At 39.9% G+C, this 25,054-nt stretch overlaps 1 protein-coding gene across 2 annotated transcripts in view; it reads right to left on the bottom strand.

The window, feature by feature from the left end:
* Positions 1-25,054, bottom strand: part of TBC1D9 (TBC1 domain family member 9) — a 112,092-nt gene that overhangs the window by 35,771 nt on the left and 51,267 nt on the right. Inside the window, exons 2-6 of one of the 2 annotated variants that reach the window (XM_020280191.2) lie at positions 22,631-22,692; positions 14,487-14,605; positions 6,226-6,454; positions 5,528-5,789; positions 3,091-3,298 (exon numbers count right to left, since the gene is read on the bottom strand). In XM_020280191.2, the coding sequence (XP_020135780.2) occupies positions 3,091-3,298; positions 5,528-5,789; positions 6,226-6,454; positions 14,487-14,605; positions 22,631-22,688 (876 nt within the window). In that variant the 5' untranslated portion in view covers positions 22,689-22,692. The remainder of the gene's footprint in view (positions 1-3,090; positions 3,299-5,527; positions 5,790-6,225; positions 6,455-14,486; positions 14,606-22,630; positions 22,693-25,054) is intronic. The other variant, XM_012783831.3, reaches the window with a different exon arrangement.

Raw genomic sequence — 25,054 nt, 5'->3', positions numbered from 1 at the left:
CCACCACCTTTCTGACATTATCGTTACCTAAAGGTAATAAAAATTACATTAAGCCCTTTGTTTCTTCCATTAGTTGGGGTTAGGGATCTACCATTAATACATCTCCGCAATTCATCGAGTCCCGGGGAAGGCACTGCTGTCTCACTGAGCACTTCTTTGAAGCTGCATCCTCTAACCACGGCATGCTTTATTTCTACTTGCTACCTCCTCAGAAGAGGTTGTCCTCTTCTGGTTTACCCTGAAATATACCCCAGACATACCTATGCTCTACCAGGGAAAACTAGCAAGCAGCAGGTGGGTGAAAATGTGAATCACCATTCTCTCCATTCCCCTGAGCTCTCGCTGGTATATTCCAAAAGGCACTAAAATGTAAACAGAACTAGCTGGCCCCAACACCCGGGAGGTGGTGACCAGAAGGCGAGCAGATGCCTTCTCTAGACCGTCTCTAGTCCTCATGTCTCTCTGGATAAACTGGGAATGATGACTGGCTCAGATCTGTAAATGGCACATGCATGGTATATTCTTAGCTCCTGAATGGGTTTCCCTCACCGTTCCAATGTTGCTTTACTACACTCAGGTAGTAGTTGATGAAGAAAATTAGTTTAGAATCAGGCGAAGAACATTATGTTTAGTAATAGCCTATAGCAAAGACTACTAAAGAAGATAAATTTGCTAGAAAAAGTTATGAAATATATTTCACAGCCAAATGTAAATACCATTGAATTGCCCACCTCAGAATTCAGACTAACACCATATCCTAGCCTTAAAATGTGTCATAACACCAGTTAGCTGATCCTATAGAAAGGAGAATTAGATTTGTCAATTGCCTAATATTTTGCATTCTTTTTGATCCACCAATTCAGCTTCTTAGAATTTGTAATTTATAATGTAAGGAACATTATATATATATATATATATATATATATATGAGGGAAAGTTAGAAGCAATAGAAAGGTCCAACCAAAGGTAACTGAATAATTAAATTATGTATATATACTTCATGAAATAATATATGAATAATAACGTGCAGTTATTAAAAATTACACCATAAGCTGGGTGCGATCGCATGTGCCTATGGTACCAGCCACTTGGAAGGCTGAGGAGGAGGATTGCTTGAGCCCAGAAGTTCAAGTCCAGCTTGGGAAACACAACATAGAAAAACTAGTCTCAAAAAAGAAAAATTACATTGTAGTAGAATATTTAATGATTCGAGGGACAGTAATAAAAATTTCCGATAAAATGTTTTACATCTAAATTATATAAATTATATATATATACACGCACACACACAGCAATGCACAGAGAAGCCTGGAAAGCTATACGACAGAATGTTAACAGTGAATGGGGGAACTAGGGATATGTTTTTTATTTGTCTATAATTTTATGTATTTTCTGTGATTAGGATACATTACTCTTTTTTTTTTTTTTTTTTTTTTTTTGAGACAGAGTCTCGCTTTCTTGCCTAGGCTAGAGTGAGTGCCGTGGCGTCAGCCTAGCTCACAGCACCTCAAACTCCTGGGCTTAAGCAATCCTACTGCCTCAGCCTCCCGAGTTGCTGGGACTACAGGCATGAGCCACCATGCCCGGCTAATTTTTTATATATATATATTAGTTGGCCAATTAATTTCTTTCTATTTTTATAGTAGAGACGGTGTCTCGCTCAGGCTGGTTTTGAACTCCTGACCTTGAGCAATCCACCCGCCTCGGCCTCCCAGAGTGCTAGGATTACAAGTGTGAGCCACCGCGCCCGGCCAGGATACATTACTCTTAAAACAAGAAAAAGAAAAGAAGAAAATTTGCTGACTTTAATAATTAAAAAAAAAAAAAAAGAAGAAGAAGGCAAAGGGAAACTTGAATCCTTTACTATAAGAACAGTCCTAATTAAAGTCCAAAGCTTCAGACCACCTTAGCTTCCAGAAAAGGACCAGGGCAATTGGAAATTGGAAATTGCCAAGTTAGAAATTGCAAGGCTGCCAGACCCTGCATTGCCCCTTCCCTACCATCTTAACCTGGAATCTTTGTCAACCCCAAACCTCACAGCAAAGCTTACAGACAGACAAGTACCAGAGCAAGCTATCACCCTGAAGATGGTATGGAACTCATCTCCACCCCAGAATAGTAACGTTTCTTAGACTTTACTGTGCATGAGAATCAGCCTGGGAATTTATTAAAATACAGACCCAAAACTTGCAGAAATACAGATGCAGAAGATCTGGGATGGGCTCGGGAATCTGCCACTGCGCCCAGCAGCGTGATGGTTCTGATGCATGGAATCAGCAGACCAGATCCACACACTCCTGGCTTTCTGACTCACAATCTAGAGTGGCTCCTTCAGACTGGGGTGCCCTGGTGTGAGTCAGGTGGAACAACCACCTTTCCTAGTTTCTGTATTTGATGTTTTGACGTCCTGAGGCTTTGCTGACCCTGGAAGGACTTCCCTACCCAGGGCTAGCCAATTCCCAGAAAATTGCTTTCATAAGCAAACCAACCAGCGCAGAGCTCACATCTCAATCATCTCCTTTCTCGAACTTTCACAGTCAGGGCCACTATTCCCCTGCCCTAATCACTGCAGGGCCAGGTATCAGACAATTAAGGACAGCCGCTATGCCCAGAGCCCACCAAAATTGTTCGAACTAGCCAACCCTAAGCCTGTTTACCCTGCCTAGCCCCTTTCTTCCCTTAGATATCACAATAAAGGATCTTTCCCATGTTTTCCTTCTCTCCTGCCTCCTGAGCTACCCTGGCACTTCCCTGTGTGGCCCTGTAGCTGGCATGGCATGGCCTCTCCTCTCGGCATCTGTGAGAGTAACAAGCTATCACTTCAATAGCAAACATCCCTGAACTGTTGGCCTCGCCATACCTGAATAGCAATAAAACCTACATTTTAAACTCCCATGCTGCCTCTGCAAGAAGAGGTCTCACATGTCCAACAACCACAGCAGTGACAAAAACAAAAGTTAAGTTTCTACCAAAGACTTATGAACATTCGCCTATGGTTAAAAGCCACCAGATGCTGGTAAAAAACATTCCTCATGTAGAAAAGTATTATGAATGAAACTCTTACAATATTCATTTTCATCTGATGCTTACCTCACGGAGTGGGATAATGAGGCTACATAAATTCTCCTCCTTGCTAGTAAAGCAGATGTAATTTGTGGACACAAACATCTGCCCCAAAATGTGCATTTTGTTAAAGGGAGTCCAGAGGGTACAGTCCGTGTGGCCATCTAATTTTTCATCTTTAGGGAGCCGGAAAAGTGCACGGTATCTCTCGCTCTTTGCCCTGGCATCGAGGTCACTGGAAAACAGTAATTATAATAATTATCATTCACCTCACACAAGCAAAATGTTTCAAAATCTTCTAAATGATGCAGCAATGGGAGTTTCCCCAGCACAAGTTTCCCGTCCTCTGTCTTGCTAGAATCATCTCTTCCTTCTTAACTTTATATTGGAGTTAACCCCAACCTAATGACCCCAAAGCCTTAAAAAATTATTTTAATATATTTAGGTCCCTTGTGTAGCCACTTTCCAATTAATGTCTGTAAACATGAAAGAGTCTTAGGGAAACTAGTCTTGAACAGGAAACTCCTTCTCTTTCTTAAAAAGTGCAGTAATTTCTAAAGAAGTCACTACATTTACTCTGATCCAGCACCGTGGATCCAGATCAGATCCAGACCTCATGAGAATGCCAACAAGTGACATGAATCTGCTGGGCTTCACTGTCCACCCTAAACAGGCAAAAAAAACTTCATGAAAAGACACAACCACCACCCACTCTTGGACAATTATGGTTTCCAACCTCAGCAGGGTGTTCTATTGACTACAGTCTTTCCCTAATGAGTTCTTTTTCTCCTGTTTCATCATGTTAGTTGTTTAAACCTCTCCCGTCAAGCCTTTACCACTCCTCAGCCCCTGGATGGTCTAGTCCTGGCTTCACAGAGCAAAGGGGAGCCATGATGATGTTACCCCCAGTTCTCTTGTCTAGCTCCCAAATCACCTCTATCCTCACTTACTTTTACTCCCTCTCTGTTTCAAAGGGAGAGGTATCAGCACACAAATGCCTCCTTTCCATGCTCTGGAATTTGTCACCTTTTAAATTACCCTTTGTTAATGCTTACAGCTTTATTTCTATGCCCTCTCCTGTCCTCACACCTATTCTAACCAACAACTCTTCCCATCTGCCTCCTGTATTCATTCTCTCTTATGTTTAATCTTTTCCATTCTAAAAAAAAAAAAAAAGCAATCCTCCCTCCTCTACTTTTTTTTTCTTTTCTTTTCTTTTTTTTTTTAATTGAGACAGGGTGAGACAGGGTCTCACTTGGTCCCCTGGGCTTCAGTGCAGTGGCGTCAAGATAGCTCACTGCAATCTCAAACTCTGGGGCTCAAGTGATCCTCCCATCTCAGCCTCCCAAGTGGCTGGGACTACAGACATGTACCACCAAACCTGACTAATTTTTTTATTTTTTTTGTAGAGACAAAGTCTTGCTATGTTGCTCAGGCTGGTCTCAAACTCCTGGTCTCAAGCCATCCTCCTGCCTCAGCCTCCCAAAGTGCTAGGATTATAGGTGTGAGCCACTGTGAACACAGAATTTCTTGAAAAAGCAATCTATACTTATTATTTATTACCTAATTCCCTTTCTTTTCCTTTTATTGGCTATTTGACCCACTGCAGTAGCAGCATTTATCCCAAACTTCTCTGTCGAAACACATCTCAAATCACCAAAGACATCTTAATTACAATGACTTCTTTTCAGACTCCATCTACTACCTGTACACCAGTGGTTTCCATTTTCATATATCTTATTGGACTGATCTCCAACTAGATGTCCTACAGGCAACTCAAATCAACATAATCAAAACTGAGCTATCATATTCCTTGGACATGCTCTTCCTTATCTCATTCCCCATCTCAGTGAAGGACAATTCTATGCACAGTAACACTTAAGAGGCCATCAACTTTCCCTCACTTTCTCTCTAGCTCTATTCCGACATTCTAGGCTTCTCTGCAGCCTCTCTCATCCCATGCCCTGCTACCTCCCAGCCATGCAATGGTCTTACTTCCCTCTCTGTTCTTCCTTGTGCTTCTCCCGCCATATTCTTCTCACTACCTGAAAAATCCATCCTACTATGCTTACATGGGTACCTTCTACTACCTCTCCAGAGCCTAGCTCAAAACAGCCTGAGACCCCATAATATACTAAAAAAACCCAAAAAACAAAAAGCAGCCTGAGATGTCTTTCTTACCCACTCTGCCCCATCTAGGCTGAGCTAACCACTCCCCATGTGTGCACTCATGGCACCTTGTCCATAGGACCACAAGGGTTCCCATCACATGGTACTGGAGCAGGTCACGTGTGCCCCACTTACTGAACTGGGAGTACTTCAGACAATCCTTTTTAGTTTTGTATTTCTGCCCAGAAAACTATTCAGAACCCTTGATGTTGCTCAGAAAAGGTTAGATCGAATGAATGAATGGATGCGTTTCTAATTTCTAAAGTCTAGAAGACTCAACGTCTCTACCACCCACCGTTTTAGAGCAGACACTTTTTTAGGAGACTTCTTTTTCAGTTTGGGCAGGGATCTATCTTGCTCAAATCCCTCGTTGTCTAAGAGTTGCCTCATGGCTATGTTGGCAAGCTGCTCCATCAACTTGAAGGTCTCGTTGATGTTGAGGAATACAGAGAAGAAATGTTCACTGGACCGTGTGCTCACTTTGATCACATCGGGCAGAAGCAGCGTGGCGTTCTTCTCAAGCTGAGTGATGTCCACCCACCGGATCACCAGTTTGGCTGAGCACAGGGAACAAGGCGGGGTCAACACCCGGCTCCCGAAAATCCTTTCAATATATCGCAATCTCAATATATTGAAACCTCCACTTCCCAATTCCACTGAATGCCTTTGGGTGTGTAAGCCCATAGTTATTTTGTTTGTTAGTTTTAGGAGAAAAACCCAGGCCGCATACATCCTGAGTTCAAAATTTGTGTAGATTTAAGTCCACATCTACTCAATTAATTATATCTTTAGTGAATCTTCATTACTTAATGACAAATTTCTTTACAAATATCGAATTGAAAATAATTGAATTCACCTGCTAAGTAATGAAAAAATAGTGTTGACTCAGTTATAACGACAAATTTATATTTGATATTTTGATGTGGGTTATGAGTTCAGGGCAAACCTCAGTAGACTTTACAAAGTTTCCTCTTGAAATTCTAGAGGACTTACCTTCCCTTCCCATAAGAAAAGAATAAAAGCAAAGGTGGTTAATACTGAGGTACATCCAACCCTGACGGGGGACCTTCCCCTTCCAGTAGCTGCAAGAGTAATAGTTGACGAGTTTCTCTTCCTCAGGCATCCCAAACAGCCTATGGAATTTCACGATGGCTTCTTTAAACTTCTCTGTGTCATCATCTTCCTTTACATCATTGATTTTGTTATATTCTGCAATGATGCCCTAATCAGAGATTAAACACAAAGCATATATACAACTGGCATTAATATGACTAGAGCTGTACATACTGGAAAGGAAATAACAATTTCTAAAGCTTGAATTTTTTAACAAATCAATGAATCCTTTAATTCAAAGAATTAAACACTTCAAAGGCAACTCTCATATTCTAAGCCAATTAACAAGTGGCATTTGTTTACTAAAAGATATTCAAATAGCAATATTGATTTTATCACATGTTTATTGGTGCTGATTATTTTATTACATTCATTTGGAACGAAGCCCATAGTTTTATTTTACAAATGAGAAGAGGTGAAGATTTTTGCTAGTTCTATTGTTTTTATTAGGCTTATCGTGATGGAGTCATTCCAAAGGTCAATTTCTGCTTTTCTCAAAATCAACACAAATCTATCATGAATGAACCAGAGAGGGAAGACCAACCAAACACACGTCACTAACTGACACTTGGCCATAGACCCTCACGTTGGGGAACCTAAAAAAAAAAAAAAAAGGAACAAGTAGTGACTTGAGCAGAAAAGGGGTGAATGACAGCAAAAATTATAATAGACAGGATTTTTGGACAGTTGGACAGGAAATGAAATATTTGTGTAGCAAGTAATCAGCTTAATCTACTATTCTATCACTATAGTAGTAGCTTGAGAAGCCACTTCATTGTTACCCAGTTCCTCTGTAATTCCCTAAAAATCGTCTTCTACATATATATCTTGAAAGAAAATGCTTCCTTGAATTCCACCTTTGACGTTGTAATCTTCAAATCCCTCCTGCCTCATCTTCATTTTCTCTGATCTCAAGGTAGCGCTGGAAAAGCATGACCCTTAGAACAGCAAAGTCTTGGGTTCAGGTCCCAACAGAATCATTATATGTCCGTGTAATCTTGGACAACCTCACAGATTCTCACTGATATGACTGAGTCCTCCATATGCCAAGAATAAACAATGGCAACTGCCTCATCATACCTGGAATTTCTGCATTTGGGCTCTAAAGCTTCTAATATATGCTTGATGCTCCTTATAAATTCATCTTCCTAATACTGGCTTTAACTACAAAATTCTTATTATCGAAATCCTGAGCGGTTTTCTACCACCACCCAGTATAAATGTAAAAATTCTAGACCATGTACATTTTGGATCCAACCAACACTGCAACCTTTCCTCTCATTGTACTATAATGGACCAAAATTTCCCATTAGTAACTCTGCCTCAGCCTGAGGCACCCTCAGGGCCTGAATGCGTCATTTCTGAGCTTTTTCACCTTCTTGCCTGTGGTCCTGCCATTCTGCCTGCCTAAAATCTAGAATCAGACTGTCCTTTGCTTCATTAATCCTACCACACCCCAAAGTCTGGTTTAATTCCCACCTCCTCCTTGTGAACCTTTTCCCAACCGTGATTCTTTTTCCCACATTAGGTACTATTGATTCTCTCAGCATTATGTACTCAAATTATTTCCTGAATTTTATTTTCACTGCCAGGCCTTTCACCCTGTTGCCAGCAGTTGTGGTAATGAGGTGTATATAGCAGGAGAGAGAGCTGTAGTCTTCCATAACCTCCATCACCATTCAATGCCAGTTAAAAGTAAGCATATGAACAATAAGAGTATCCGCAAACGGTGGGCAAGCACAACCCCAAGACAAGTCTTCGACCTAACCTTCTAATAGGAAACCATCCCTAAGTCCCTCTGTGCAATCCAGGAATTACCACAACAGCTTCCCGACTGGCATCCCATCAACACACTCTCTGCACCCTGACATACTTCGTACGGCCACTTTCTAGACAGAACCCTGACTATAGCATTCCCACCTTAAACACTTCCATAGGCTGCCAGTGGGAAAAAAAAAGAAGTCTGCATTGAATCTTATGCCATAAAATCTCTCCTCCATCTCCCCAAATCAACCTTTCCTAGTTAGGTATAAATATCACGTTCCCTGTGAAACTAACCCAATCCCAAATGAGGTCTAAGCACTCTCCCTTCTATGTTCTCTTAATTTATATGTTGGCAAAAAATATTTTATGTCTATGTCCCTCTACCACTAAACATCAGTTTCAAAGATAAAGGCAGTGTCTTGGACATTTTTTTTTCTCACCAGTATCTAGCACCTAAAAGATATTCAATAAAATATAATTAAATTAGTATATGTTGTTTTTCCAACTTAGAAAAGTACCTTAAGAGGCCATATCTTAGTCTTTATTGCATAATCCAGAGTTGCAGATTTCTAAATCTAGAATTGTTTCAGTTAGCAATGCTTAAGAAAGGAAGTACCAAGTTGTGATTCCCGTTCTTTTGTCACACTGGAGAGCAGTATGGCTGGCAACAGAATGGCAATGTGCTTCTGTGGGAGAATATCTAAGATAAAGTTGCTTTCCTTTCATTTCTTTTGATACTGCTCCACCGAGGGAACTCCTCTGTTGAGTTGATGGAGGCCAGGGGAGATCAATTTTGGACCCAGGCTACTCTAGGGATGAGCAGGCATTGGTAGAGGGTTACATTAGGGATTTCAGACAACCAGAAGGCAGCACGAGGCACTGAACCTTTGGTGGGGAGAAGAAGAAGTCAGTTCAGAAGGGAACAGGGATGACACAAACCTTGCCCAGTTGGCAAATACACCTACAGCCTATGAGACATTTCAAAGTTGTCACCGCCTTTAGAGGGGGGATCAAAAATATATAAGAAAGAAACAAGAAATGAATGAATACACAAAAGTAACTGAAAGAGGTCCCACTAACAGGAAGCAGAGGCTGGGCCCACAGGCAATTTCAAAGGCCAATCAACACAGAGTAACCCCAAAGACCCTCAGGCGGGCTGACATTAGCTGTTGTCCTGGGCCACTGTAATAGGGCTCTTACCTAAGGCCAAAATGGGGAGAATACTAGAAAGGAGTGATATGTAACAAATCAAATGAAAGCATACATGTTTTGAGCAGAAAAACATTAAGTTCAGGCTATGCTATCTAAAAATCCATTAAATACCACATTTCTAAAATGCTCATTTAAAGTTTAAAAAGGAAATGTTTTTAAATGTGAGGGAATTTATAAGGATAAAGAACTGAAAAACATCACTCTGAAACACACTGGGGCCTAATACACTAGAATCAACAAACCAGGCCTTGCCATCTAATTTCAAAAACAGGAGTAATAGTCCCATCCCTATAAGGCTACACTCCTGGCTTTCCCACCTTGAAGAAAAGAGAGGGTCCAGGAAGCAGAAACTGTCCTTAGTGGCTATCATGTTTTAGCAGGTGGATAGGATGATGGAACAAAGGGATGGAATATCCCCTTCCCATAGGTTCCACAGGTTCTACAGAAGATAAAATAGGTCGTCCTGGTTCTAGGCAACAGCTCCTCATAACTTTGGTAAATAAATACAATCCTAATACATCAGATATCCAATACAAATTTAAATGTGCAAAAGAACATTGACAGGTAATTTATGAAAAGGAAAAAATTAACTTGCCAAACATGAAAAAATGTTTCAACCTCATAATCAAAGATAGAAAATTAAAACATTAAGACTTCAATTTTTACCTATTATATCTGAAATATAATTTAAACAACTATAATGCTAAAAGCAATCAATGGTATAATCGCACAGAGATTCTAATACACTGACAGTATTTACTAAGGTTCGTTAAAGATGTTTAAACTACCCATTAATCCACATTTTGTAATCTATCTCAAAAGGGGGAAAACACACACACACACAGGCTGTGGGAAAACTGTAAGAACAAAAATGTTAACTGTATTTTTATGTGTGCCTGCCGCTCACTAGTCCAGAAACTAAGATGGCTTCTAGAAAGCGAGAAATGGTAAACTCAATTGTGGAATAATATTCAGTCATTAAAATAACAACTAAAAATTACACAACAATATAGGAGATGCCAGTCAAGGAAAAAAGAGCAGAGTACAAAATTACATATACAGTGAGACCACTATTAGGAAAAATATGCACATTAAAAGTCTAGAAAGAAATACACAATGGTGTTTAGATTATAGCTGCCTCTGTAGTTAATTATTACATCTATAATTTATAAAGGTTAATTAGGTCTCAAAACAAGTAAGTTTGTTGGTTCCCTTAATTATTGGACAACATGTGAAGCTTAAACCATGCATTTGCACATGAATGACATTCTTTCACATCTAATTGCATTAATAGCAATTCCCACCTCATAATTGGCTTCAGGGGAATTAAATCTGACATTTTTAGTGTAATACAAATGGTGAGAAGAATGGCTGTTGGACATAATTGGTCCTTGTTTTATTTATTTATTTTATTTTATTTATTTATTTATTTCTCCTGGCTCTTGTCATTTCTAAGCTTTGGTTTCTTTCTACAGCTCTTTATTTGTGCCAATTCCCCAAAGATGCTAGGGAGGCCTGTGAGAGGAAACTGAGAGCCCCAGTGGCTCCCAGATGGAGACGACACTTCATGTCCGTGTCTTCCCCACACCGACCAGTGGCCACTGCTTTCACCCAGCCCCTGCTATCGGGTCACACTCGCAATCCTCGGACTTCTCCCCATTTACATTACTTCCAGAAATTCAGACATGGGACTTAGAAAGAAAATGAAGATTCCATAAAAATCTTGTTTTATCAATAAAACAACTCTCAGTTACTCAAGGCCTTTTGGTTTTCTGTTTGGAAGCTGCCATCCCCTCCTAGGAAACGACCCTAGGAGGGACCAAACCAACCCTCCCCTGTTCCATTTTGATCTTTTTCACCACTTTTCTAACATCTTTAATAAGAATGAAATAGAAACTTAATTCATACATCTTGAAGCAGTGATAAAATACTCATTTTGAGGTGTTGGGGTGGGAATAAAGGAGGTGGTTGATACTATTTTATGTGCTCGTGTACTACCCAGCCCTCATCAATTTTATATGGTCCAGTTAAAATTCAGCTCACTCTTTCAAAAACATCACACCGTAAAGAGTAATGAGATTCTATTTGTGTGTTTTTTATTTCTTTTTTGATTATAAAATCAATTACATGTTCATGTAAAAGTTTAGTAGAGTAGAAAAAATGCAATACAATTGAACATTCTTTGGAATTTTAATAAGCACTCCATCAGACCACTTCCTAGAAGTATTCCTTAACCTAGATGTAAAGAAAGGCTTTTTAACTATGACTAAAAATATCCAGGTGCTGTCACAGAAAGAATTGTTAATTGTGACTAAATAAAAATTTAAAACTTTGCATGGTAAAAATTATCATGAACAAAGTCAAAAGGCAAAGGACAACCTGAAGGAAAATATCTACAACACATGTCCCTAATAAAAGGCAAATGGCCTTTATATAAAAAAACTTTTTTTTAAAGAGATGAAGTCTCACTCTTGTCACCCAGGCTGGAGTGCAATGGTATGATCATAGCTCACTGAAACCTTGAATTCCTGAGCTCCAGTGATCCTCCCACCTGAGCATCCCAGGTAGCTGGGACTACAGGTGGATGCCAACATGACTAGCTTATTAAAAAAAAAAAATTTTTTTTGTAGAGACTGTGTTGCCCAGTCTGGCCTCAAACTCCTGGGCTCAAGTGATCCTCCCACCTCAGCCTCCCAAAATGCTGGGATTACTTATGGGCATGAGCCTCCATGCCCAGCCTATATAAAGAACTTTTAAACATTAAAGAAAAATAAGAATAAAAGTCTTATAAAAAATAGGCAAAAGCATACAGTTACAGAGACATAAAAAAATAGCCCTTAAACATATGAGAAGATATTCAACTTCTCATAAATAAGGCAAATATAAATTAAAACACTGAAATATCATTCCTGCCCCATCAGATAGGCATAAACTCAAAAGCTTGATAGCCACATTGTTGGGGAAGCTGTGGAGAAAGAGGCACTCCAAGGCATGCCAGTGGGAACGTAAAACAGAACACTCCTGCGGAGGGGAATTTGGCAATATTCGGCAAAACAACCCATGGATGTATCCTTTGATCTGGTAATACCACTTCTATAAATTTACTCTAAACATACAATCTCCAACAATACAACTATACATATGCATGAAAATATATCTGTGGCATTATTTATAGTTGGAAAATATTGGAAACTTCCTAAAAGTCCAAGCATAGGCAAGTGGTTGAATAAGTTGTGTCATATATACACATAATCTGCAGTTATAAAAAAGAATGAGGAACTAAAAGAAACATGAGACCCCAGATTGAATCATGGAATGAAAAAAAGTGCATGGAGTAGAAAAAAAACTGGTAAAGTCTGTAGTTTAGTTAATAGTATTGGGTCAATTTTAATTTCTTAGTTTTGATAAATGTAGTACGGTTATATAAGATGTTAACATTAAGGGAAGCCAGGATAGGGCATGCAAGATTTCCCTGTACTAACTTTGCAGTTCTTCTGTAAGTCTAAAAAGTATTTCAAAATTAAAAGAAAAAGAATTATTAAAATGTTTTTCATTTTAAGGAAAGAAAAGGCATGTGGAAGAATTCTATGAACTGATACGGGGTGTTATCTGAGAGCTATTAAGTGAAAAAAGCAAAATGCAGAACAGCACACATGTGAGGCCATACTTGTAAGAATTAAAGGGAAATAGGAAAAATACATATAACTGCTTATTTTTACAAAAAGAAACACAGGAAATATAAATCAGATAACTTGAAATTGATTACAAGTAATCAGAGCTAACAGTATGGTAGGGATGCAGAAGATAGCAACCCTTTTTGACTTTTGGAAGCACTGTAAATATTTTCTGTATTCAAAAAAGAAACTAAAATTAATAATGCTGGGAACGAGAAAGAAGAATCTAAAACTGAAAGCAAACTGAAACAAATGAGAGAGGGAAGGTACAAGACCAGCCTAGAATATCCTGTTATACCACAAGTAAAGAACAGTTTAAAAAATAACAGAGAATGTGATAAGGACAAAGGAGGCAATTCAGAGGGGCTCCCTCTACCTCAATCTGGGATAATGTGAGTACCAAAATAATTAAATCCAGTAAGGAAATATAAACAACTGAAAAACATAGGAATCCATGAGTCTATATCAATAATCCACAGATAAATGGATCTTTTTATAAATGGATTTATTCATGGATAAATAAATAAATAGTTCTTGCTTACAGTAGAATAATAATTGCCTACTGGTGAATGTGGGAGAGTGCTGGAATTGATCACTTTGCAAACCATCACGGCAAACATTGGTTAAGACAAAAAAAATCATTAATGTTTGCTAAATTAAGAGGGAAACTTTGGTAAGGAACAGGTTATTTGTGTAGTCTTCAAATGTTTTCCTACAGAAAGTTTTTGTTTATTATTTGCAGAAGCAAAATTAGTAACTCTACAGTACAGAAATTGGGTAGCACCTTGACTGGGATTATAACGCCAATATGGGGCAGACGAGTACCAGGTGTCTCAAGAAATGATACCTTGAGAACAACACAGGATCGCTCATCTAGTATTCCATCTGGGAATGCAAAAATCTGAATTGAATCATAAGGAAACATCTGAAAAAACCCCAAATGAAAAGTGTTCTATTAAAAAAGCAGAACTGTATACTTCTAAAACATTAATGTCAAAAAAGATAAGGAAAGGCAATGGGAATGTTCCACGAACTTGAAGGAGATTAAAGAAATGAAAACTAAATGCAATACCTTCCTAGACAGTATCCTACACTGGAGTGAGGGGGGGGCGGGGAAGGCTATAAAGAACAAAATTGGGCCAATTAGCAAAACTGGAATATTATTAAATATTAAAGTATCGTATTAATGTTAAATTTATGTATAATGTTAAATATTGCAGTTGATACATGTAGTGCTGTTGTTTAATAGAATATCCCTATTCTTAGAAAATATACACTGAAGTACTTAGGAGAAAATCCCTGCCAAATAAAGAGGCAGTGAACACATAAATAATAAAGCTAATGAGGTATAAAACGTTAACAACAGATGAATCTGGGTGCAGGGTATACAAGTGTGTTTTACCCAATTCTTATTTCTATAATGCTCTTGTAAATTTGAAATTACTTCCAATTAAAATGGTTTTAGGCTTAAAACAAACACCACACCATTACCTGTATCTTCCCTCTCACAAATGTGGTGACATCGTTTTCATTTTCAAAGATGGAGAGTGTCTGCAGTAGATTCTGCTCAAGCCACTCCCAGTGCTCGGTGATTTCTTTCCTGGAGCCGCCTGTACAGACGTAAAAATGACAATAATAAATGTCAGATTCCATGCCAAAGACATTTTTAATCCAGGCTCACTTCATCAATGTTTTTTTTTTTTTTTTTTTTTGAGACAGAGTCGCGCTTGTTGCCCAGGCTAGAGTGAGTGCCGTGGCGTCAGCCTAGCTCACAGCAACCTCAAACTCCTGGGCTCAAGTAATCCTCCTGCCTCAGCCTCCCGAGTAGCTGGGACTACAGGCATGCGCCACCATGCCCGGCTAATTTTATATATATATATATATATATATATATATATATTGGCCAATTAATTTCTTTCTATTTGTAGTAGAGACGGGGTCTCGCTCTTGCTCAGGCTGGTTTCGAACTCCTGACCTTGAGCAATCCGCCCGCCTCGGCCTCCCAGAGAGCTAGGATTACAGGCGTGAGCCACCGCGCCTGGCCCATCAATGTTTTTGACACCATCAAAGGGGACTATCATTTCAAGAGCTCTGCCTTAAAATGCCTTGTCTCCTCTAGAGGAGACACACACGAGACAATTCAGGATGTGGAAACCCAAGAGTAAGTATTGTGTTATAGTCAAGTCGGGTCAGGTGAGTCCAAAAGCTTTGAGGACACTGTCTCCAGATTGGAAGGTGCCAACATTTCTCAAAATTGCTTTTCTACACTAAGAATTTAGCACTTCCCTCCTCTTTTCTTCCTTCTGGAACTTGCACTTGACAAATTTTTTAACATAGATCTTATGATACTGGGTTACAGCTGTCAGGTTGTAAAGATATGAGAGCTTTGGTACGCCACTGGAGATCTGATGTAACCACCTCTTATAATGGGCAAGAAATCACCGTCACTCACTTCAATTATGAATGAGATGTGAAAATGGACTGTCGCTGGGGAATAGCAGCCTGGCTCTCACCAGCACGGCGGCCTTGAAATGCAGTAGGATGAGGTCATCCTTGCAGCCTGCATCTGATCACCACATGTCAGTCAGTAATAAGAAGCATAAGGCACCTCACTTGGCAACCCCCAAACTTAAACAATCCTAGCCTTGCAGCATCTATGACAGTCACCCTGTGTTTGTTCACAAGTGCAGGGCATGACAGGCATGCCATCAGGATGTGGTTATAAAGACACAGGACAAAATTCCCTTAATCATTGTTAATGATCTTATAGAAAAACAGTTTTTTTGTAGATCATCCATATGTCATATACATAAACTGTATGCACTTTTCATTCCAGAACTAAAGAAGGATTTTGTGATTCCACTGATTCACTCAATCTTTAGGCTTCTCCTAAGATTTCTAAGTTATTTTTAAATTCATTTCTTTTAAAGTGTCTTTTCTTTCCATCCTTTGTTACCAGTAATTCAAGAGATCTCAGAACCTCACTCTGATTTCCTGGCAAAGAGAGAAAGGCAGGAGACACAAATATATCTTCGATTATACTCAGAACTACAGCAACAGACCTAAAATCTCTTAGAGAATGAGAGGTATGCTTGAGAAATTTCGGACCCACTGTTTGAGGAAAGGCCAAACAAAACTGTAGAAAAACTTATGCACAAACTCAAACTGCTTTTTCTATTGTCTCACTCAACAACCATCAACACAGAAGACTTCTGTGGCCAAATGTGTGTGGATAGTTCTTTCCATTACCAAGCAAGCAATCAGTTCTGCAGCAAACACCAACGGGGTGTCCTCCAATTTAATTCTGACACTTATCTAGCTAGAGATAGTGTCTTTGTCCCACAGGTTGAGGGCTCAGTCCCCAAGACTGTACCCTTGCTACACCGGTAGCAAGTCTAAGCCTCCAGAACTTCCACTGACCAGCTTCAAGTTGAGGTTCTCACAACTCCCTCTTTGGGTTTCATAATTTGCTGCAGTGGCTCACAGAACTCAGGGAAACACTTACTTCTATGTATCAGTTTATTATAAAGGATATTACAAGGATACAGGTGAAAAATTACACAAGGCAAAGCATGTGGGAAGGGGCGTGGAGCTTCCATGCTCCCTCCTGGGGCACCATCCTTCAAGAATCTCCAGTGTTCAGCTATCTGGAAGCTCTTCAAACGCTGTCCTTTTGGGTTTTTATGGAGGCTTCATTACATAGGCATGACTGATTAAACCACTGGCCATTGGTGATCAACTTAACCTTTGGGCCCCTTCTCTCCCCAGAGGTGAGGGAGTGGAGAGAATGGGACTGAAAGTTCCTACTCTCTATTCCTGCCTTGATCTTTTCAGGGACCAGCCAGCCATCCCAAAGCTACCTAGGGGCTGCCAGCCCTCAATCAACTCATTAGCATACAAAAACTCATTACATACAACTCATTAGCATACAAAACTCATTACATACAACTCATTAGCATACAAAAACTCATTACATACAACTCATTAGCATACAAAAAGACGTCACTTTGGAGATTCCAAAGATTTTAGGAATTATACACCAGGAAACTAGATTGAAGACCAAATATACATTTTACTCTGAAGCATGTGTCACTCAAACAAGAAAAAAAAAGAAAAAAGAAAAAAAATAAAATAAAAAACAAATATACATTTTACAATATCACAAAACAAAATCCATATTCACTTTCTTTTAAGACTAAACATCAAAATTGCCTACAAGGGATGTTTATGTAGAGGATAAAAAGCAGACTTAGTGGAGAGCAGCACTGTGAAAAGACTAAAAAGAATAGACTGCTCCTTTTCGTGGACATTTTTCGTGCTCACTCATCCGGGGCCACAGGCAACCACATGTGAAAGCAATAGGATGGCTGTACTAAAATGTCAGGGCAAAACCTGGAACTCAGGACATCTGGATACCCCTCCCTCTCTGCCACTAGCCAGCTGGGTAACTTTAGTCGGATACTTAATCTCTGTTTTAAATGCTTTGCATGTAAAATGCAGACAAATGGAGGGGAGAAAAAACAAAAACAAAACAAAACAGAAAACAAAACAACAACAAAAAACTCTTACCCATCTCAGAGCAATGTTGAAAAAATCAAAAGGGATAATGTCTGCAGATACACTTTGGAAAGGAGAAAATACTTTTCCAATGCAAAATACAATGCCTGTTTGAAATATTTAGGGAATGAGTCATTTTGAAATTTTCCAGAGAGCTCTAAAACATTTTAAACTTAAAAATGTTAAATACTAATTGGATAATGTTCTAAGACATACTGAATGCTGTCTTGTCTGTAAGCAGGTCACTACCAGCACTAGCTGTGATGCTGCAGATACAGATAAAGCCTCGCACAGAATAAATGCCAGCCATGTGCCCTCCACCTGGCTGTTCCATCTGTGCGTGTTGGCACTGACAAATGCACTGCACCTCAGGACAGAGGCACTCGTGGGGACCCACAGTGAGATGGAGCAGGGGCCCCTCTTGGGGGCTGGCCAGGTCCCACAAGCATGGAAATTAAAAAAGAAACTGTTAGGGTGGAAAGCTTAGTAGGTGCTCACGGCATGGGTGGAGAAATACTTCTCATGCAGAAATTAAGATATATAAGTAAAATTTATTTTATCCTTTAGGAGGACAGAGAGAATGAGAGAGAGAGACAGAGAGAGAGAGAGAGAAGGGGGGTGGGGAGAGCATGGCATCCCAAAGAAAGAGAAGGGAGATGCCAGCAGCTGGCCAAGTGGCTTTCTGCTTGTATAGAGACAAAGAGAAAAAGAGTAATTGTTGTGAAGCAATGAGCAGGCAGTCTGGAGATGTCAAGTGGTCTTTCTTGCTGTTTCTCCGTTCCTGGAGACTTGGTTATCTCTGAGATGTAGTCAGGCCTATCACAGGGGATGTAATTTTTGCCCCTGAGATATGGTTTGGGGCAGGAAACAAAGGCCTGGAGTTCATTCCCTCCCCCTGCTGTCCAGTCTGGGAGCTTCTCGGGAACACTGTTAAGCTATAGAAACAAATTCTATGAGCTGGTGAACATAAAGGGGAAGATTTACATTTCTTTTCTGTTGGATCTTTTGGGATGTTTGTGAAAACAGAGTCCCTGCAGGTCGCACCTAGCTTGGGAGACAAACAGCCAGAGAGTAGGGAGAGCTCAAGATTGATCTTTAGCCGTTACTAGAAAATTGGGAGGTTCAAGGCCACCCTAACAGAAACCATCTTGAGTCCCTTAAGAGAAAGTTCCGGGCACCTGGCTAGCCTTAAAATATACATATGGGAACAAGCATGGTCTTCCAGGCTAGCCATAGTCAGGAGGTGCTGTGGTTCCCCATGGAAACTTAACATAAATTCTTAAGTTCTTTTTCAGAAAAACCCACTGGATGGAAAATGCAGATAAGTGGGAAATGAGGAATTGAACTATTTTATGGTCTAAATTTCACCCTGAGGGGCCTGTCACACCCCTCTTAACATTCCTTTTCTCTAATTTAAGAATCTCAGAATTGACCTATGCCAGCCCCCCACCCCTGCCCATCAAGATATCCTGCCCTTTGGGGCCAGGACAATGTATCACCTCTATGTATTGATTTGCAATTTTGCCTGCCCAAAAAACACCCCTGTCTTTAAAAACCCTGACATGTAAGCCATCGGGAGTCTGGGTGTTAAGTGTTAGTGGACCGTACTCCTACTCCTTGCTTTAAAGGAGTAGGAGTAGCCCTGCAGTAAAACCTTTCCCTCTGGCTGCAACTCTCGCCTTCAGTGTTTGGCTTTGCTACACCTGGTGAGCAGACCCCAGTTTGGTTCAGTAATAATGGGACTGAGCTGCAGACCCATCAGGCACAATTCGCAGCCTCTATTTTTGCCTCTCACCTGTCCCTGCCTATGTTAAGCACAAATGTGCCTTCCAGAGGCTGAGCCTTGGCTCACCCAAGGCAGTCTGGCTCTTTGCTGGTATCTCACCAAGCCCTGCCCTTTACCAGATCCTCACACCAGGTACTTGACTTTTAGAGTCTCTGTTACAGTGGTCATAGAATCCAACCCAACCGCTCAGCTCAACCTCACTGTTCCCTGGTTGTCATGGATAGAAAAGCCCATCCACTGCAAGACCAATGGTAGAACGGCTGTGCCTTCAGTTTTGCACATGCTGCCTTCAAAGTTTTCTTTGTGCACATACTCATATATGTACATGCTCATCCCCGGCCCCACATGCCCACAGTAGAAATGGTGCGTGCATGCGTGCACTCAGCAAACCCTCACTCATGCCTCCAACCTGCACTGGCATGGCGGTGTGTCCTCCCCACCCCATGTTCGACTAGTCATCTGAGTACTCTTGTACTGAAGTTCAGGTTTATTATCACCATTGTTTCCCCACCTGTTGCCTCCTCTGCTGCCCCAGGCCCTCCTGCTCCCCACCCTGCCTGCTGTCCATCATTTCCATAATCCCCACGTCCCGCCCCCAACACCGTGTTCATCACTGGCTCTTTTCTGTACTGCTCACTGCCAGGGATGTAATATCCACATTCCTGTATTCACTTACCACCACTGGCCCAAGACCTATTGTTGCTGCTTTTGCTGTGTCTGTTCCACCCTCTGTCTCATTATTTCTCCCACACTTGTCAGTGTCACATGAAAAGTCTGGCTTTTTGGAGTCATCACCAGCCACTCCGTGCTCCCATGTAGAGGAGAGGTGCCGGGACCGACTGTAAATCTCAGTATCTTTGGGTCTTTACCTCTTTCAGTGTACTCAGAGCTTTGGGCCTGCCCCTGTACTGCCAAACAGGCTTTTGGAGGTTTGGAGCCAAACAGGTTTGGCTACATCCAAACCTAAGATACCAAGAGTTCCAGAAGACTGGATTTCAGATAAGGAAGAACTTTGCATATCATTATATGAAACCATTATTATCACATACTATTTGAGGAAAGAAAAAGACAAATGCCATCAGCCAACAGTAGCTTTAGGAACTGAACTATGGATTCCTATCTATACCCACCAGACAATTTCCAGGGAGAATAAATAATGCCAAAGCACCTTTTACATTTGCATTTACTGCCCAAATGCACAGACGAACTCTTTCCTAAATGCACAAAGAATCAGTGAGGGTAGGAGGTTTTGGCTCCAGGTTCTGGTGACTAACAGGATGAGGATAAGGCAGGATTGGATTTACTTCCTCCAATAGACAAGACAAATTCTTAAGATGCCAATCCAGTAAAAAATATTTCTGGAAGCAGGTGATATACGTCTTACCCCAGAACAAACAAAAGGTTAAAGTTACCTCTCAGAGATAACAGAGTTAATGTCACTTTTTCTGGACAGCTCTGTAGGAACCAGGGAGACCCCAAAGCAAATATGTTTGGATCCTCAATGTTCCTCATAGATGGCACTTTCATTTCTCAAGAAAGTAAGTACAAGTGCTGCCACGATTGAGGTCTTAGAATGTTTTGTTTTTGTTATTTAAAGTGAAATAATATGAAGCTCTTTTGTCATGGCTCTGAAAAGGAACTGGTCTGTTTACACAGCAGTTTGAGCAAACTGTGTTAAGATGATCAGAAGACAAAGAAGGGGCTGATTTTCTGGAAAGGCCCCATTTACAAAGATACAGCAGGAAAAACAAGCTGACCTGACTGTGTAATCAGCTGGAACAACAAAGAAAGCTGGTGTCCAGTCTGAGAATCCTTCAGGAAAAGCAAATTAAAGCATTCTGCTGCGGTAAAAACTAGATCAACGGTTGATGGGCTTCAGGTTACTTAGACATTAATTTCTGAAAGAGAGTCTTTATCATTCAGAGCAGTTTTTTAAGAATAATGGCTACAGGCACTATGTATACATCTGGGCAAATTTTAAATGGTACCTATGATAATGAAAACTACTACATCATCCTAGTCTAATTTCTTGTCTAGTTTGAGATCTATCTTAAAGTACCTGAAGTCTACTTGAAATAAAAAGAAAGAAGCATTAAGATAGACCCACAAAATAATTCTATTATATCTGGTCTCTGAGGATTAAGAACAAAGGCTTAAGGCCCCACCTATAACTGTTTGGCGCATATTTTGTGATGCACGATTAATAATACATTTTACTTTTTAGACTGCAGAACTTGAAAAAAATCTATACTTCATAATAACTAAAATAGTAAATTCTCACTGATAGTAACTGTGTGTATGCACATGTGTAGGGAGATATTTGTATGTGCATATAAAAACCACTCATGACACAACAGAAAACAAAATAAAACAGAACAAAAAACAACTAAACTTCCCAGGGTTTAAAAAGCAATGAACGTAGTTTTCAGGTTCAGAACAGGCTGTTAAGATCACTGAGGTGATCCAGTCTTCAAATTAATAGCACTTGAAGCTACTTAAATAAAGGGGGAAAAAAATGAAGAAATCCTCTGTTATGTGGCTTTGTCCAAATACAACCTTAGCCACAAAGATGATCATTTCAAAGTTTAAATACAAAATGAAAGCAAGAGTAATACCCAACACATTGGAGTCACACTTAACCTGTTCCTCTATTTATAAAACCATCACTGGACTTTCTACACCCAGAAAAAACACAAACTTGCATTTGGAGATGGCAAAAGACAAAACCCAAAAATAACATGGTGATTTGAAACATTTTTTTAGAAACAAAAGGGAAATCTACTTTTTCCAAATACACATCTAATTACAGTCATAATTATGAACAGGTTAAACATGATGATAATGATAATGTTCTTTATTATTCGTGCTTAGCAGAGCCAGCTGCCACACTTTATTGACACGTTGAATATAATCTCATAACAATCCTGTGAGCAGCCCTAGTTATAATCCCTTTTATAAATGAGAACAGGCTTTCACATTTCTATGAAATCAAATCCAGATTTTTCTGGCTCCAAGAACCTACGCTCTTATCAGTACAGTTTAACATCTCCTAACATATTTTACAAGTGCAGTTAGTATGAATAGAGGCTAGACTATCTGGAGTAATCAAGAGCCTGGTTAGCAGGGAGGCAATATTACATAATACCTCAGATCACAGACTTTGATGTCAAGAAGTACACCTGATTTCAAACGCCCACAATGCCACATACCAGCTTTAGGGGCCTTGGGTGAGTGACTTCACCTCTTTGTGCTTCAGACTTTTCATCTGTCGTATGTAGGTAACAACACTTACCACACTGGTTTGTGCTGGAGATTAAGTCAGACAATAACATATGGAGAGTCCTTAGCATAGGCCTAGAACATAGAAAGCACTAAATAGTTACTTTTGCTATTATAAGCAGCAAAACACAAAGCCCTCATCTTGAAATGTGATTCAGAAAATAGTTCTAACTTCTGGTGTCAGGACACAAAACCAGCTGTTTAACTATTGCCTGAATAACATACATTCAGCAGAAATGTCTCTGGCCCTGGCACCCATATGTTTGATTGTAAAGGGTACCTATTATATGCCTAGACCACCTTGTGTAACTATTACAAGTATCTGACATAACTCTGCTTATAATCTCTCACAGGTCATAATAGTATGCTCATAGTTTTATAATCACATTGAGAAAAGAGAGCCCCAGGTAATTCATTTGACCCTAGCACCTAAGAATCAGTGGTTGACATTATTTTACTTAAGTGCCACGGCACTCTCCTACCCAGATGGAGGGAACGTAAATGCCTATTTTTCTGGAGGGTAATTGAGCTAGAAATATTTAAATATATGCATATTCTTTGAGTCAACATTGTTATTTCCATAAATTTATCCTAAGGTGACAATTAAGAGAATGTGCAAAGATTTTGTTTGGAAGATATTCACTAAGGTTGTTCAAAATGCAATAATATTAGGAGAAAATCCCTAGATTTTCCAATAATAGCATATTGATTAGATAATTTGTGTTACATACATAATAATATATCTACCTACTAAAATTAGTGTTATAGAAATACATTTTATTGAAAGTTTATGGAAAGTTATTTTCATTACATTAAATACTGTTTTCATTTTTATTTGCTTTTAAGTATATGTTATATATATTTTATATAAGTAGTGTGTATATAGAGCATATACATAGTATATATGATATATATATGCATAGACATATAAAATATATAAAGTGTATTACATACTTTTTTAAGTCTGAAAGGTGATGATTTGAGATGTGGTATCATATAGTTTTTTCTTTTTTATTCTTCTTCCTTATCTATATTTTCTAATTTTTGCAATGAACAAGTATAGCTTGAAGAAAAAAGAGCATGTTTTTGTTAAACCTACTGTGGTCCCAAGGACACAAGAAACTATCCTTGAGGTATGCAGACCAAGAAAGGATCATAAAAATACTCATGAACTTTCACATTATGTCTGTCTTATGTAGAAAGCAACAAAATGACCCAACATGTTCTCTATCTACTGCGGAGAATAATAGCACAAGCAGAACCAATTAGTAATCCCTGATTAAAGTCTGGGTCTTACCAGCTGCTGCCTAAAAGAATGTTTAATCATAAAAGCCAGCATGGTGCCACTTAAAAAGTCCTGGAATGGGAGTGGGGAGACCTGAGAACTTGGTCTGAGTGTGCTCCACACGGTTAGGTCTGGATCCGAGAGAGAGACACACACACGAAGCCTCATGTATAGCAAAATGCTGTTTGTTTTGAGCATCTGGGTGCAGATGGGTGGAGGCTGAAAAATGCATCCACCACTAGGGACAGGAAAGCCTTGGGTTTTCTAGAGGGTTTGGGGGGGGCAGTGAGCAGCACCTGCAGAGATAGGGGAGGGGAGTAGCTTCATCCTTATCAGGGGGTAGGGATGCCAGCGTTGCTGCAGCTGTCTGTCTGTGGTCAGGAGTCAGATTTACAATCTCCAGACTCTCCAGACTCCTGCGGCTTTTGTTTCATGGGCTTTAAGATCACTATTTAAGTTTTCCATTAACCGCACTACGTCCTATACATACTTTTCAGGTTCCCACCCGGAACGAACCTAACACACACAACTAGCTATAACTGGGAATGCAAACTTGGGCAATTCACTTTGCCTCTGTATTTTATTAAACTAAGAGGGGCAGACGAGGTGATAGCTGATGTATCTTTCAGTTCTGAAATGGAATGACCCCCTAGCCAGATGAGATTCTAGAATGGTAAAGAAAAGGCAAACTAAACCAAATCCGGGCACTGCTCAGTGCTGCCTTATCAGTGAGCTGTTGGTCAAACACATCCCCTCCACTCCATGACCTTTATTAGTTCTGTTTGAAGTTCAGATGTATCCAGAGGGGACTATCAATAGCTCCTTCTTTCCCTTTCTCTCTAATTCTTTTCCCAAGCTGTCCCTGAACTCCTTTCTTTAGACAACATCCTTGAAATTACCTGCATTTCTACATGTCTATGTTCCCATTGAGACTGTATAACTCTTCTTACTGTGAGAATCTTCTTGTTCTTATAATGGGGAGAGAGCCAAATGGGGTACCCTTTTCCCTTTGCCCACTGAGGGCCATGGAGGACAAATGACTGGGCTGTCTTCCGCCTCTGGGGCACCGTGTCCAAATCACCATCTGTTGAGGGCATACCTGCACCTGTTTAGTACTTTAATGTGAACCTCCAGGTGCAAAATACCAGTCAA

Source organism: Microcebus murinus, chromosome 15 (assembly GCF_040939455.1).
Source record: "Microcebus murinus isolate Inina chromosome 15, M.murinus_Inina_mat1.0, whole genome shotgun sequence".
Lineage (NCBI taxonomy): Eukaryota > Metazoa > Chordata > Mammalia > Primates > Cheirogaleidae > Microcebus > Microcebus murinus.
This window is presented reverse-complemented; position numbering and strand designations above follow the sequence as displayed.